The sequence below is a fragment of the Amphiprion ocellaris genome, chromosome 17, assembly GCF_022539595.1.
Source record: "Amphiprion ocellaris isolate individual 3 ecotype Okinawa chromosome 17, ASM2253959v1, whole genome shotgun sequence".
NCBI classification, from domain to species: domain Eukaryota; kingdom Metazoa; phylum Chordata; class Actinopteri; family Pomacentridae; genus Amphiprion; species Amphiprion ocellaris.
The window spans coordinates 7,951,205-7,968,610 of record NC_072782.1 but is presented as its reverse complement, the minus strand read 5'-3'; the positions used below and the strand labels follow the sequence as shown (position 1 = coordinate 7,968,610).

The following is a 17,406-nucleotide window of genomic DNA, read 5'->3' as shown; positions in this document are numbered from 1 at the left end:
TCCAATAATCCAACCGGTGCCAGATGGGGCTAATTTGCTGGGATGTATTTACACAAGCATCATGTAAAATTGCCGATGCAAATTTGGGTTAAATGGAGAATCGCGAGGATGGCTTGAGAGATGGCCTCCGCAGTGTGGCGTCTCGTTCTGTTCTGCATTCTTGAACGGGAGCCCGGGGGTCGTACAGTAAACAAAAGCCAGCAGTAAAGCGCCACTAAGTTGTAAATCATGGCGCTCAAGAATGTTTCCACTGTGCAAAGAAGATATGTAAATGCTGATGAGAAAATGGCAGAGGTACAGACAGTGAGTCATGACACAGTGTGCAGCTGAGGTACTACACAACTTGTTTTCATGTCTCCTGGGAAAAGTCCAGGTCTTGTCTACTTGTAATAGCAACTCCCAAGTCTTTGTAATTCATTTTTAAAGTCTGTCAGGCTTCAGAATACTGACCAATAAAGTAACATAGCATTTAAGCATTTCTTTCTGTCAAGAGGCCAAGTCCCTTCACTGCTGAGGCCAAAAAACTCAATATATAAGAGGGGCTTGGCTGCGCAAAGCTGATCTGCCAAAACAATTTGTTTTCGTCCTCATTTGTGTGACTCAAAGGATTAAGTGTGGCGATATTTTGTATTTTTCATGTTGTCAGCAAATCCCATAAGTCCAACACCAACAATGATCTGATCTCCCCTAACAGTATTATCTGTGCAGCCAAAGCCTGATATATAGTAGCTTATTTGTTTGTGACACGTACGTCATGTCCAAAACCACATCAGGGAACCACACTTTTTCATTAGCTGACATGTGGAAACCTCACACACACACCATCCTCTTACTATCAATGCTCACTATTTCGTCAAATCTACAGGTGAAGATAGTTTAAAAAAAATGTACCATTTTCTCTGAGTTTTAACATTTGCTATAAACTAAGTTCTGCTGTTTTGAGGGCATTTTTTTTAGCCTATATTCTATTTTTTGACTCTAGGAACCAATGGGTTTGTGACAGAGGTAAGAAAGTTGGAAAGTAGTGACTGAAATATTAATTTTGTTGCTTTCATGAGACATGTCATGTTGACAGTAAGAAACATACTGAGTACATTACCCAGTGTGACTCCAACCTAGACCTGAAATCTTCAAATTCGGTTTATTCTGGCCAAGTCCTATCTAATTTTATCTCACATGGATACAGTGGGAATAAAAATTTTGGTAGTTGTTGAGGTGCAAAGATGCTCCAATGAAAACTGAATGCAACAAGGTCTCTGGTGTCGAAATTTTCAAACTGTAACTCAATTTTTTAGCTTGGAGCAGCACTAAAACCATCAATCACTGGCTTTATACAGTGGGCATATACAGTAGAAGAACTGTAAGTGAGAGAATGTTTCTTTGTAATTTGAGTGAACTGAGCCTTTAATAGGTCTGAATTTAAATGCCTCCACCTGAGGGCCATGGTTTCAGCTCCATGCAGAGCTTCTCTTTCTCTGTGCTCAACTGTCCCACTTTAATCAAACTGCAATCAGTCCTCACCTCCTGCTGCTGGCTGACGACTCTTCTCTTGAAGGGTTTGACGTCAGCTTCTCCCCATGAAGCCAATCTACTCTTTAATACATCACTCGCTGATTCACTGCTTCCATATTTCTTCTTCTGGTATGTCTTTGTCTCACCTTCATTTTCTGGCCACTGCACCTTTGCCAGGACACAGAGACATTTAATTCTTGTAGTTTTGATTGGTGAAGAAAGATTACACAAACACCAGCAACTATAACTTTTCGTGTCTTTGAAACGTAATGAAGCATCAGATGGATCAGTGAATGAAAATACTGAGCAACTGGTGGGAAAACAGAAAATTTGTCATCAAAGTCAGCTTGTCATCATGCTGGTAAAATTCTACATTTCTACAGAGGACTGAATGTATTTGAAAAACACAGAGCGCTAACATTAGCATGCATGTTGTTGTTGGCAGAAGTTGCACTCCAATTAGATGTACACAATACAGAACACAAACATGGTTTTCGTTAAATCTGTATACTGTGGTTTTATCTGTCAGTTTAACTTTTTAGACACCGCACAGGTCATCTGAGGGATTTCTAAAGAAAATAGCTATTTATTTGTTTGCAATGATGAGAAAAAGGTGTGACAGGAACCACTAGAGTTTAACCATGTTGCAAATTAAATATGTCCAAACTTCATTTTTCTGACCTTGATATGTGGTTGAATACTGCAGGAAAATCTCATATGGGGACCTTGATATTATTACGACAATTTAACTTGACCATTTCAGAAAACTGCTACATTTGCAGTAACATAATTCAATACTTGTGCAAAAAGTAGCTTGTAAAAACAGCAGCATTAACTAGGACTGAGTGTACTGTCTGTGTATCTTCAGGTTTGAGCTCATGCCTCACAAAAAAGGTATTTGGCAGAAGTTTTCCCTTGACCAGCTGCTAAAACAGATCTGTCACTCCACTTCGGATAAAATACATCACTATTTGACAAGAGGATACAAATTCTTTTATTTAGGTTTTGAGGTGGAACACAGGAAAAAATCCTAAATGATCAGATGATTGAATGGAGCTTTGTTTATCACAACCCTCAAAAAGTAGAGCTTTTAAAACTGTCAAGCCTTTAAAAAACATTCCAAAGTGAAACTGGCTGAAATTTTTGTTCTTCTTTGTGATTTACTTTTTATAAACTGGCAAAGTGTTCTTCATGGTGATGAACAGCTCCAGACCACAAAATCTGGAGCCGATTTATGAGGCATTAGCAAACTCTGGAGATGTAGGGTGAGAGGAGGATGGAAATGATGAAAATAAAGTCCATACGATCAAAAGTGACGTAAAAAGCCAAGTTTTTCCAGTGGTTTATGAATTGCAATGAGAGGAACGTAAACCTGTATAAAATTATATTATGCTTGCACAGTGAAAATTCCATTTAGATTTATGTTCTTCCCCCTTAACACAGAAGCACGCACATAAATGCTTAATAACATTACGGGTGGGAAGACAATTTAGCAATTTAACTGCTGCTCCTAAGCAGAGTGTTTGACAGTACCTCTGTGTTCTAGCCCACCCTGTCTGCTGTCCTGTATAAAACGAGCTGCTGTCTATCAGATCTTGCGTTTCTTCCACTCCGGTTCTTTGTCAGCTTCCTCATCCTCCTCCGATTCCTCCGCAAACACAGGCTCTGGCTGGGTCCTACAGGGATTCACAAAAAGGAGTAATGATTTAACTGTTTGTTCAGACAACTTCAGAGCAAAAACAATGAACTGTATGACAAAGAAAATATCTAGATGACAGCTGTGAAGCAATGAATTAAGTTGGATTTTATCATCTCAGCACTTCGGGCAAATTATTTCTTCATTTGAGAGCAAATGAGGCTTAATGAAGTTCGGCTGCAAATGTTTAAGAGCTACATGGAGCAGAAGACTGTACACTAACTAAGATTATTAATATATGCACATATGTATGAAGTCTCTTATGGTCTCTTCTGTATTTAAAGACCATTTTACAAACATGAGCTTAGGGCATAAATGATGTGATGTGTGGCATTGCTTCACGCTGCATACTCCCAATAAATAAACATTAAAGAATCCAATAAATTCCAATCTAAAGCTGCTTTTCATAAGGCTGCTCCTCCGCCTAGAATTAATTGGATGTTTAAGGTAATTTCAGGCCAACAATGAGGGCTGTAACAACTAGCGTACTGTCTGAGAAAACACTCCACGTGATTTACCTACTGTATTGCTAGTATACTATATTTAACCAAAGACTGTTTGCCTGCAGTATGCGAAACCGAGTGTTTGATTTGGCTCACAGCTTTGTTCCACGCTTACATAGCTGTCTGAGTCTGATAGTGATCTAAATCTGTCCGTTAGTCTCCTCTCTGCAGTTTGAATGTGTACCTGTAAAACTGCACAGCTTTTTAAACATTTATTTGTCACGCCAGTAGGAAGAAACCCAAGTACCTTCACAATACCATAATTAGCAATGCTCATCTTACACTGGTTGCTAATGACGGTGAGCCTAGAAATGAGAGAGGCTGCTTGACAAACAGTCAGATGGACACAATGTGTGAATGAGTAATTCTCTTACTGTGTGTATGCCGGGGCAACCCAGTAAGGGTTTTCTGACGCGTCCTTGGCGTGGCGTAGGATGGCCTCTCGCGGGTTACTGTCGTCCGTTTTATCTAATGCAATGTTCTTCACAATGAATGAAGACAGAGTCCCACCATGAGCTGCCACTCTGCCTCCTCGACCTGTCAGAACACATGATCACCGGATTAAATGTTGGTCAGACTTATAGATATGAAAAAAACACACATGCACCTCTTAGAAACATCATGATTTAATAGATTAAGTAAAAGGTAAATATCACATAGTAAAGACTGAAGCCAGTGTTTGACTAGTGGAGCAGAATCTAGCTTAGTGCTCTGCTATATGCTAGTTTTTGGTGCCAAATGACCTCATCATCCGTTACTTACTATAATCTACTAGCGTCTGCAGACGATGACATGACCTGGCATCAAAGATGGGCATACAGCAGATGTAGGCTTATAGCACGTGTGTCATTTTACGACTTTTACTCTAAGCCGCAGTTAGCAGGCCAGCTAGCTGCCATATTCTGTAATCCAGGATTTTAATGAATATTTTTTGACAGCTGCATCTCAGAAATGTATCAAAACACTGATATACACACATTTATATTTGTGGTATTAATCATCCGTATTAAAATGTAATGCTAGAATATTTGTAATTTATTTCAATGGGAATCCTGTAGAATAAAACATGATTTGAACGTAACTGACAAAGGTTGAAAGGGTTTGCCCAACTGTGTGATAGACAGCTGCTAGTTTATCCTCTAACTACGCCACTGACATGAACTAAATCTGCTTTATTTCACTTTGCACAAACATTCCATTTTGTTTTCAGCAGCTTTCTTGAATGATCAGATTACGAGTTTTCACTGCTTTTGCCTCCATTCTATACAAACACACACACTGAATTCTCAGTTGCTTCAGAAAAGGAATCCATAAAAGCTCTGCTCTCTGCTGCAGTCGCAGTACTTCTGTGCTGTTGGCTGGATTTGACGGCACTTAATGGAACTTCTGGGAGAAAAAACTTCCTGCTTTCCAGAGAGGACATCTTAAAAGATCAAGGATGGGATACGCACACATGCACATATACTTAAAAACGCACAGGGATTTCCTGCTGTAGTTGAGCAGTGGAGTTGTTTGGGGATTGAGAGGCACCTCTTTCCATTGCTTGTAAGCATCCAGCCAACCACCAAACATTACCTTGCACTTATATGAAGACAGTTCTCACACAAGATAAACAATATAAAGACCGTCTGTAATCTGAAAAACCACCGACCTGCCATCAAGAAGCCAAACTTATTTTCATGGACCTACATTTTGATTTGCAGACTATTCAATTTATTTCCGTCCACTCAAAAAAAGGTTTTTATACTTGACCTGCAAGCATAGGAACTTTAAAATTTCTAATTCAGCTGCATTCTGTATAAGAGAACTTCAGAACGTCAGGTGCAACCTATGCTATTTTAAGGAAGATCTGCTGTAAATGGTTTTAAATTTCTTTTTCATTAAAATTCACCATAATCCTTCTTTTCGTGGCTATTTTTTGCTCCACAGTTTCACATTTAAACCTGTTTTTTCAATCTAAAGAGGGGGAAAAAATTGCTCTGTGGACCTATTACATTGTTTCAAGTACATAGCACTGAAGGATTAAGTGAAGAAACAGTGAAAGTGAAGAAACATAACAAAACATGGCAGCAATGAGCCGGCTGGAACACACTGATGCAGGAAGCCTTGTCTGGCACCTTGGCTTATTGGAACAAAGTTCAAAGCTCAAACCATTGGCTATGCATAGGTGTAACTTTGTGGAAGTGTGTATTAATATAAACGGTAAAAGTCAAAACATACCAAGCATGGGTTCCAGAAAAGCTCACGTTGCATCATTATGTCCCAGCCGTTAAAAAATATGAGGCAACAGCAGGCTACAGAGAATCTTTGAGAGGCCAGGTGGGACCAGTGCTGTTTTAGTTCGGCATCGGCTGGATTGCATAATACTGACCACATCAACAGTTCTGGATTTTGCACATCTGCTTCATACAAAATCATGCATTCATCCAGTTACGATGCTGATACATAATACACTTAAAAACAGCAGCAGCGCTGTAGCCAAACCTCATTAATGTACTCATTCGTAAATGACAGCGTTTGTGTTGCAATTTGTTCTTGCTCATGAGGAATACTGACTGTAGACAGTAAATCATTTTTCATTGTCCCTTTTTCTATTAATTCTTGTTCACTTCATGGTTTTCTTTTCACACTAATGAAAGTTTAAAAATGTATGAATAAATAAAAGGACATTTTACCTGGTCCGGACACAGGAGGCTCGGGTTTGTGGGATTTCTTTGGGTCAAGTCTGTCCTTCTCCAGCTGTTTCCGTGTACTCCGCTGTCGGGCCTCTCTGAACATGGGTAAGGCATGAGCTGGAGACATGCAGGGTAAACAAACATAATCAAGTTGCTTAGGTAACTAAGATCACATAACACTGCCACACAAATAAGCCGTTGGAGCACCACGCAAATGTTGAGTACTTGTAGCCCGCATATAGCACTTATCCAAAGTGCAGACGGAAACACAAAGCTTTAGAAGAGGTTTGTTTTCTGGAAATAGAAACACATTCTCACACTCTTACCTACTACTAGGCCTTGGACACAATACACAATATCTATGTAAACATATAGACATCTGGAGCATCATTGATAATTGTTGCATATGCACTGCTTGCATTGCTTCAATAGTCATGTTTGTGCTTTTAAATCACAAATTAATTTGTGGGAACCTCTTTGTTTTTAAAAATAAAGGACAACTTAAGTCTGAACCCTTTACATCTGTGATTTATTATTAACCTATTATGACATTATTGTGCTCCAAGTGATGTCAGGATGCATCGGGTAGCAGATTCTGCAAACTCTGGCTGATAATAAAACAGGATATCCTCATTTCTTTTCATGTCACCACATTAAACTGGTTAAATAATCATCAAACTGCATAAAACTTTCTGGAATTGGACAACAGAGGGCTGGTATATTTCCAACAAAACCGTATAATAATGTAAATATTACACCAACTACATTTTAAGTAGTTTTCAGGCAGATTTTTGTCAAAAATCACTGTAATGAACACATGGACTCTGCTGTCGGATGCTGACCACATGCTATACTTCTCCACCACCCGCACTTATTAGCAGCTGAAAAAATGGAAACACTTTCTAGAATAAAATACAATATATTAATCTCAATCTTTGATGAAAGAAACAACAATTTAAGTTGGAGAAACTGTGGCAAAATTGGAGACGACACTCACATATTTTAGGACTGTCCAAAACTGAAACTATTTTGGGATTCAGGCAGAAATAAGATGCATTTTAAGTGTTGATTTGCCACTTGAGCCACTGTTCTATATAATCGGCTCTATTCCAGAGGAAGCAATGGATTAAAAAAAAGGCATATCTATTACATATCCTACTTCTGGTGGAAAAGAAAATGATATCTGTCTTGGCTCAGCCCACTACCTCCCACCCTCCACCAATGGAGAGAGAGATTAAAAAAAGTGTATTTAATGGAAAAAATAATAGCAAAACTTAATTTGAAGTCAGGTTCCTTTATGAATGTATGGACTCCTGTTATTGCTTACTTTAATTTGATTTTACATATTTAACAGGCTGGGGGAGATGTTTTTGTTTGAATTGAAAGTGGAGATGTAATGATATTTGTGTCTGGATTGTGTATTTTAACATGTTTCATAACCCCTTGCTGCTCTCTAATTTACCTTTAAACTCAATTCTCCTCTTTATGTGGGTTCAGATGATGCCGTGAGTTTGTCGTGTTGCCGAATCGTATATTTGTTTGTTCTTATCATATGTATGTTTTCGTTTGTCCATTTCTGAGCTGCATATAAAAATGTATAAAAACGTAGTTTAAATAAAAATTTGCTTTAAAAAAAGTATAACATATACCGTTCTTTAAAGGTTAAATGTGTGATTCAATAAGCTGTGTCCACATAGCTGCAAAACAAACACTAAGCAGTGAGCTCTGGTGTTGCTGCACCTCCACTGGCTATTCAACACTTTGGCCACCTCCACATCTCACCACTTTGTTTAATTTCGGAAATTGTCCTGTTTGTTGCCCATTGTTGCAGTCATCATCCCTTCTCTCTCTTTTCCTTTTTGTGTGTGCGTAACTCTGCCTCCACTCTTAACAGGAATATTATGCGCATCAATATTCATCAGACATTTGGCCATTTATTTTCTTTATAAACGAGGCCCCGGTTGACCTCTGGCAGTGTCTCTCCTCTTGTGTACTCTTTCTGCTGTAGTGCACACCAACATATTCATTACATGTTTAGATTCAGACAATCACTCGGCTGCTTTTCACACTTTTGTGAACACCACCACAATAAAGGCCCCCAGCACTTAAATCTACGAGTGTGTGAGTGAACGGGTGCATGATTAAGTGTGAATGAGTGCCCTCATAGGTGTGGGAGAGGGACCGTGTGTGTGTGTATGTGTGAGGCGTTTGTGTGAGAAATTGTGTATGCTCTGCTCTTATCCTCAGGGGATACAAAGAGACACTTTAGTAAAGAGCTTGATAAAGTGATTTTCCATTTAGGAGCTCTGTCGCTGTTCAGTGTTAATTCTTCTCCTCCATGCTACATTAAGCAAAAAGGTTACTGTTAACAGATTCCCTCGCTTTTCTCAATGGGCCATCACTTGCTTCCTGTCTCTTCTAATTTTCCAATGCCAGGGCATCAAGTGCGTCACTCACCACTTGTGGCAGTCAAATGCCTGCCTACCTCACACCCTGTTGGCATGGCAATGAAAATCACATGATGCATCTGAAAAGGCTGCAGAAGCCCAAACAATAAATGGCGTCTGAATTGGAACCCGGCAGCCAATCAGCGGCGCCTTGTCGGCAGCTGTTCGGTCCTCGTAGGTTCATGACTTCATTCTGGGGGCAAAGGAGTGTGAGGCACGCACAGAAGAGATGACAGCCTCGTGTGTTGGTGATATGACGGGATGACAGGTAGGGGGGTTAGTTTGTGTGTGTGTGTGTGTGTGTGTGTGTGTGGTTGGATCAGCAGGAGATCACGCCAACAGAGGTGGGAGAGGAGGCCGTCCCTAGCGTGATCCAGCATGACAGGAGAGCACATGGCCGTCGCGTGGCACACTGCCCCGCGGCTGTCGATTCCATCATCCACACTCTGCTCCATCAGCTAATGGGCCCGTGAATGCTCTGAACTCTCTCTCGTTCCTTGCAAAGCCCCCCGGTATGGGATGGAGTGGGTTTGAATATTTTCGTACGTGCGTGAGACAAAAAGAGAGAAGCAAGAGAGGCAGCACGTAAAGCAGGATCGGCATTTCTATTCATCATGTCAGAGGAGAAACATGCTCTGCTAGCCACATCGTACTCAGAAGATGGCTGGCGTTGTTTTGGTGACACCTCTCTGTTTCTGTTTGAACGCACACTGTCTTATCACACGACGACCGTTGCTTTTTTGGATGGGTTAGTGACTTAAGGTGGACAGAACTGCTAGAGGGCTTTGAGAGAAGCACTTAACTTTAATTGTTTTACTAACTGCTGGGTCTGATTAAGTGATACGTGAATGCATGACAGGGTAAGGGAGCAGAGACTGAAGTACAAAGTTTATTACGTGCTAAAAGCATTTTTCTTCAAAAGTTTGGATGAGACTGTACGCGAGTGTATTTTTCATGTACCCATGACACACATGGAAGAACTTACGTGTGATGATGTAATCTTGTGTTAGCGTCTCTGCTTGTTTCTCCTTGCGTTGGCTCTTCACTACACACAGCTTAGCCCCTCTGGAAGACAGTTAGTCACAAATTTTACTCTTTGAAAAGTATCACATAGAAAGCAAGTTAAGAAAAAAAGTTTTGCATTTTCATAACCAGCAATTTAACTGAAAAGACTGAAAACAACAACAAATTTATCGTACCAACAATTCTTTGTGGCCACAGCCTAATACTTGCCAATGCTTTTTTCCCAATAGAATTCAATTGTGGTTGAGGATTGTTGAGGATTATTAAGGAACAATGAAGAATAAGTCTGTTGTGGTAAATAGTTTGACTCAGACAGAGACAGATGAGAAATTTGAGAAATATTTGTTTCAACTTAGCAAACATTTTTAACCTCAGAGAGTAACTCTTTATTGATAGATGTCTTCATAGTGTTTAGACTGCTTCACAAGTCTGACAAAAAGAGGAAGAACTACACTGGGCATGACAGCTATGAATGAATACATTAAACAGTGCAACAGTAAGGCTCTTTCACGCATTTTTAACACTTTCTGGTCAGAAAACAGACTTTTATAGTATGGCTGTGACTCCACAGATATTATCTGTTGGTAGAAAAAAATCACACTTTGTTATAACTTATAAAAGGTAAAATAACACAAGGCTTATCTGTAAAGGTCTAAACCAAACATACCTGTGGCTTTTAACTGGGTCATAGTATACTTTGGCCAGTCCGTTCCCAGTTCCCACCATTATCTGGTTAAGTTTTGGGTGCCACAAGCAGCGAACAACACTCTGGAAAACACACACACAGATACAGCAAGAACTTTAATGTGTTTTCTGAAGTAATTAAATGTGATACATGTAAGGAGGTCATACTTTAAGGCCCACAGCAGGCTCTGAACAACTTTCTCTACTGTGGGACAGATTTCCAAGCATGTACCTGCTTCTCCACTAAGAAAAGGCAACAACTGAATTTTATCGCTCTTAGTATTGTGACTGTGTGACCTGGGTTGGTTGTGGTACAGTTGGGATCAGTCCCAGTGTGCTCTGCTGCTCTAGTTGACTATATTTGGTTGTTGGGATGAGGGTTGGATCCCTCAGTCTGTGTGTGACAGATGGCCCAGTGCCAATAGGCAAATGTGACCACATTTATCCAGAGGTGTGTGTGTGTGTGTGTGTGTGTGTGTGTGAGAGAGAGAGAGAGAGAGAAAAAGAAGGGCAGAGAGAGAAATCTACACGCAGTTGTTGGACAGTGATGAGGATCCTCTGTTCGTTCTGTGATATGTGAGATGCAGGACAGAGCTAGAAATCCCCTCCTGCAGTAGTGGCTTCTTCCTTTACACACATTACTATCACATCACCGCTTTCTGCGAAGTTAACACGTATCTATGAATATCCTTGTGCTTTCTGTATGCCCTGTAGTTGTGCAGAATCTTTTAGAGAGTGAGCATTTGGCATGTCTTTATGTGGAACAGACAAGGAAATCTGATGGGGTCTGGGGCAGTAGTGTAGGATGGGGGGTGGGTAGGACTATGAGTGCGACGTCCAGATTCTGTGACAGTGAAAGCTGCTTAACGCCCAGCTGTTCAGCTTCCCACCAGGATACCAGAGGAAGGAGTCTCAATCGCACACGCATGATCATACAGACACACATGGACACACTAGAGGACAGACACAGATGAGAGCTTGCACATACATGTACAGTACAGAGAGAAATATACATGCATGCTCTGTTGGACATTTCTCCTACAGTTTAGCCAAATACAATCTAGAAATACATTTTGATTTATCAAATGTAACATTAGTATTAGGCAGTGTTTTTGGACCAAGAAATTCTTGCAAAAAAGAATTAAAATGACTTCACACTGCTGACACTTTCACCCATGTATGCAACATAAGTTTGTATGCGTTTAAAACCTGCTCAAATTGCACCACAGTGCTCACCTCATACGTACATATGTACAATATGAGGCCAGGAGCTCAGTGGTGTGTAGCTCATGGGGCAGATGAAAGTTAATCTGCTCAACCAGATGAACCGGCTGTAATTGACAGAAAGATCTGGAAAATGCTTTAAACAGGATGTGCTTAACATGAGCTTCATATATTCCATTCATATATTGGACGATGGAGGATACCATGAATAAATAAATAATTCTAACAAATTACCTAATAAGCACAAATGCTAATATGTTTGCATTGCATACATCACACTGTGCAATTTAAGCATAAAAACTAACTGAGGTGAAAATCTCTGGGATTTTTTCTGAGAAAGATGCTTGTCCCACAGAACATTTAACTTTTACAACAACATGTACCAACATGTATCAGAGTCCACACTGGATGTGCTTCAGTGTAAAAGTGTAATGGGTTGTAAATTGGCCTGTCATGGTTGCTGAAGCAACAGGGACAGTTTCCTCATGAGCGGAAAGGCAGAAATGACAGTTTGGAATTCTGTTACACTCCACAGGTACCATCAAAGCATTGCAGGTTAGCAACACACACGGAGCAGCTTAAATCAGTCAGTGAAACTAAAATAAAAGTGACAACATTCCCAGATAACTGCTGTCCAGTCAAGTTCAGAAAACCGCCTCGTTAGACCCAAACTAATCATTCTGCCAACAGTGGAGCGTTTTTGACAGAGGTGCCTAAAACAGTCCACTTTAGTGAGGCCCACCCCAACTGCTTCCACTATAAAGTCCACAGCCAAGCGCAGCTCAGTCCACTCTAACCATAGCATTGCTTTCCAGATATTCAGAGCAGCTTGTTTATACTCCAGGAACCCCTGTTTACACTTCACATCCACAAAATTACATCACATCATGAAGGAGGAAACTTTAATCAGACACTTCTTCAGTAGCAGGCGTCAATGTCCCACCAGACTGAAATATCAAATGTGAGCTATGGATAAATAAGACAACAGCCATTTGCCCAACATGTATGCTGATTATGAAATAAAGCTATGCAGCACTAATGAGACACAACAGTCAGCTGTGTTTCTTGTTTAGCCGCTGGTGAGTGGATCCAAATGTGCATTGCTTGTGAGAGACTGAGCTACACTGGCCAAGTGAAAGCAGCCAGGGAAAGGAGAACGCTACTTTTAGCACCTCAGCTACACACTGACTAGGCTACTGTCCAAGAGGTCTGTGATCACTATGAACTACCTTACTGGAAGAACTGGCTTTTACAACTTGCAAGATTTATTTGGTCAGATGCAGAAAAAAGAGCAGAGTTAAGGCCTCCTTTCTACCTTTCACCCTTGGTTGCTCTTAGTGAAGATAAAAGACCCACCATTTGCATCAAAGGCTTCCTTGAAAAGCCTTGCACAGGGCGCAGCTCACTGTTTAGGAGCTTTCAAGCAAGACGTGCTAGTTATAGCTTTGGCAAACAGCAATACTTTCTTCTCCCGATATCCACTAGACGCAAAACTTTTTGGCCGATATTGAAAACTGACTCATTGGCAGGGTTCTTTTTCATTTTCATTGTAAAAATCTGTCGGGATCACTGGATAGATCTGAATGAGATCCTTTTTCTGTGTGGATGATAATGAGGCTGTAACTACACCTAACGTTCTCGATGTAAGTGGAGCAGAGATATCTATGGAGTGACATTTATTTTAGTTTGTGCAGATGTAGAAAACTTACGTTAAATGGTGCTATGGTGTGTCTGCTATATCTGGCCAGCCCCCAATTTATTAAATAAATTGCATCAAATTGGAGAGTTGAATGACAATTTATATTAGTTAATATGAATGTACCTGTTTTGACATGTACTTGTGCAGAGGTGGTGATACTATGACATTAACCATTTGTAAACTCCAGACTGACTCTATTTCGCAGGAAAAAGCCAACAACAATCATTTCTCCCACACATTTTGATTCAGAGTGGACATGGAGAGATTTTTTTTTCCATTTTGAATAAACAAATAAGTATAAATAAATGGGAATTGAATATTTAGCAGTCAATGGTGATATTGTGGTGGTTTGCCAGAAATAATTCATTGTATGGGAAACACTGATCGGACTTTTTGAAAAAGTATCAGATACCTTTGTGGACTGGCAGCGGCTGGTTGGAAAACTGTAACCTATCGTCCGGCCTGACAACAGAGATCTTTAGATGGATATGCCAAGAGCAGGTGATCACACAATACTAAGTACCACAGTACCAGGAGTTAAGTACACATGCATTCAAGATGAAATGTGGATACATAGCACATTTGGCACAGGCAGTAGCACAGAAAGTGCATTTACAAGTGCATAAGAGCTGCAGGTTTCAGTGGATCTCCATTTGAAATTCAGCCAAAAGCTCAATGCTTTTCTGGTGAGCAGGATCTCACCTGGTCCCTGCCCCTTCTGATGGACTAAAATAAGCTTAAGCGTGTCTGAAGTATTTACCAAACAGGCCTGAAACAGCCTCTGCTCCCAAGCACACCCCAGAATCCAGGTCTGGGGTTATGTAGACTGTTTAGTTAGAAATGATTGGTGGCCCTTCCTTTCACTCGCCTGCCTGGTACGCCACTTTATAAAGACTGCACTTAAATTCTTGGGCCATCCGAGAGGCAGACGGCTGATGTAAACACAGTAAATAGCACATTCATCAGGTTCACTGAGTGCATGTCAGCCAGAAATAACTGATCTGCTGCACAAAGCTAAATTTTACCAAATCAAAATCATTTAGGAAACTGAGATTAAACTACCAATACAGTCTGATGGGGGTGGCTGTTGTGTTGTTGGTCAATGAGTTGAGTGGATTGGCTAAATGTTAAGGAAGAATTTATACAAACTTTATCAAACATGAACATACCATCAAGAAAGGCATCAAAATGGTCTAGGCTCAGCAATCTATCAGGTAATCCCAATCATTTCCCATTACAACTTCCCTACCCCCCCCCCCCCATTTCCATTGGTCTAGTGAATGTCAAAATGCTTAAAAATGAATAAAGAAGCCTGGCAATGTTGTAGCAATTGACCTCAGTGATTTACAAATGATAACATTTTTAGTGCAGAAATAAACTAAACCGCATAAATAATAATATTATCCAACATCTTACTTCTCTGTGCCCCTGCATCCTCAATGTGCTCATCTAAAATGTACAAACTGAAGTTTTTTTAGTTATACAAATGCAAGTGAAGCTCAAATACTGATGGGTGACAAATTAAAGGAAAAACGTGAAGCGTTAACCTTTGAAGTGATAGAATCTGGTGGGCCTTTGTTGTGCTGTGGGGGGTATTTTGCTATCATGGTTTGGGTCTCACTTGTCTTTTCAGAGGGGTGAGTCACTGTTAGTAAATACAAAGTTGCTCTGAGTAATCACCTTTAACACTTCCATCCTCATGGAGTGGCCCAATACCAGCATGACGCCTCCATTCAATGTCACTGAACGGTTGGACGAGTATGAAAATGATGTGAATCGTTTGCTGTGGTCTTTGCGGTCACAAGATCTCAACCTGCTGGAGATTCTGGACTTATTTGTTAGTCAGCGTTCTCTACCACCATCATTAAAACACCGAATGAGGCAACATGTTTTGGAAGAATGGCGTTCAACCCCCCAGTAGAATTCCAGAAACTTCGGGAATCAATGCCAATATGCATTGAAGCTCGTAAGGTGGCCCAATACCTTACAACACACTTTATGTAGGTTTTTCCTTTAATTTGTCGCCCATACTATGCGAATATCTTCAGATGATATTTACCTAAACTTAGTTAAAGTGCTTTTAGAGGGGAAAAAACACTTTTCAAGTACCTGAATCATTACAATATAAATGTGGGGAGGTTACTACAATTAACACAAATAAAACTACTGCCAAGGCGACTAGCTTCCTGTACCACTCTCTAGACTGCATTGTTTTCTGTGGCACCAGTTTGGACTTTGTGGGAAATCTGCTGGATTTCTGTACAGCATAAAGGGTGAACAGACAGGAAGAGGTTTTGCCGTCCTTCCAGTGGCTCTGAGCTGAAGCTTTCAGAGTTTCTCACAATGGCAGATGTTGGAAGAAGTGAAAGGCCAATGGAAAAATCACTTCCAAATGTTTACCCTCTTCAGTAAAGTGAAAGAGAAGACAAACGTCCACGGGGTGATGCAAGGGAGGAGGGTTGTTAAGTTCTAAACAGACTCTTTGACCTAAAAGAGTCTGAGGTCTTTTCTTTGATGCTGCCTATAGTGAAAGTGGGTGAAAATGTCACAGCCGTGTATTTATAATAGTTAACAAAGAGTTTGTCAAGAATGATTTCTTGGTCTGAGTGACCGACAGCCATTTGTATGTGGATTGTGCTTTTTGCAAATTATTAATGTCACCTACTGTCTTTGAGTGACACCATTATTGCCAAACACTCAGCAGTTAAGTGTACTTCAGTGGAGGACATTGTTTAGTTCTGTCAGGTTTGCAGACTGTCATCTTCTAACTACCAACAGACACGAGAGAAGAGAGGACAGTAACTGAAGCAAGATCACTGATGCAACACAGAAAGGGTGTTCTTTAATTTTGAGAAACACTGGCATAAACATTAGTGTGAGACAGATTACTGTCTCAGCAAAGGCATTTCTTTGTGGTATGTACACCAAAATATTGTCAATCTGTTGACAGTGATAGAGTATACTGAAGTTAAAAAAAGCTATTCTTAGCGCTTTGGGCATAAAAGTAACCAAGAGTGATGTTTTTTCTTCAGTGTAGTGTCTTCAGATGACTGTGCTGACAGGACCTTGTCGCTCTCTCAGTTAATAATACAGACTTGAAAGCTTACACCCAACTTTGATCATTTTATTTAATCTGACAGTGAATGGCAAATTATTATATCAAACTGGAGTATGAGCAAAAAACGAACATTTTGATATGAAACTGAGGATCACATTTAGAGAATAAAATGGCAATAAATAGAAATGTGTATGTTTCTTTATGTAATTTTCACAGTGAAACTTTTCTCAGAGAAAACGACTTCAGTTAAAACACTGCCTATCCTCCCGTCCTCACAGTGTAACTCTGTGGTAGGATGTTCACTTATTGCGGATGCTGTGCCAAAGTTTGCAAGATAACAGCAGCTGGCTGGCAGGGAGGGAGGAGGCAAAGTCACATACAAACCCATCTTTTGTCTCTTTCCCTCCACTCTCAAGCATGTTCACTCAGCAGCCTATGTGAAAGTGTCATGCCTTAACCAGGGAGACCAAGTTAGAGAGCATTAGCCTCTGTCAAACCTCAAGGTTACGACTATAGATAGACACTGTTAAATCTGTTGAATAGGCCTGAAGAAGGAGAGGCATAGGAGGAGGAGCAGGAGGCAACTGTGCTGTAGGAAGCTCCTATGCTTTTTATTTCGGCACCTATGGCTAGTTGCCCTCAGCAAATGGATTTCTGAGGAAGAAGGATTAGAATAAAGTACAGAGTATGCTAATGCAGTTCATGTAAATGGAACATGATGATTGATTGTGTCCATAGATAATTTAATTTCAAATATAACTGAGTCAAAAGCGTCAATAGCTGCACTGCCAACAGTTTGTGGGAATAACTTGCAGTAAGAAAAGGTCACATTATTCCTTTCTCACTCACTTTATCCCATCTTGGCTCTAAACGTTTTTTAAACTT

At 40.3% G+C, this 17,406-nt stretch overlaps 1 protein-coding gene across 4 annotated transcripts in view; it reads right to left on the bottom strand.

The window, feature by feature from the left end:
* Positions 1-73: 73 nt before the first annotated feature.
* Positions 74-17,406, bottom strand: part of LOC111574922 (WD repeat-containing protein 70) — a 43,838-nt gene continuing 26,505 nt past the window's right edge. The window contains exons 14-20 of one of the 4 annotated variants that reach the window (XR_008604565.1): positions 10,524-10,624; positions 9,819-9,898; positions 6,387-6,503; positions 4,086-4,248; positions 3,046-3,188; positions 1,522-1,680; positions 74-250 (exon numbers count right to left, since the gene is read on the bottom strand). Coding sequence is in view for 1 of the 4 variants with exons in the window: in XM_023279745.3 (XP_023135513.2) it covers positions 3,101-3,188; positions 4,086-4,248; positions 6,387-6,503; positions 9,819-9,898; positions 10,524-10,624 (549 nt within the window). In the remaining 3 variants the exon portion in view is untranslated. Of the gene's footprint in view, positions 1,681-2,482; positions 3,189-4,085; positions 4,249-6,386; positions 6,504-9,818; positions 9,899-10,523; positions 10,625-17,406 lie in introns of those variants that run through there. The other 3 variants (XR_002746686.3, XR_004848155.2, XM_023279745.3) reach the window with 3 other exon arrangements.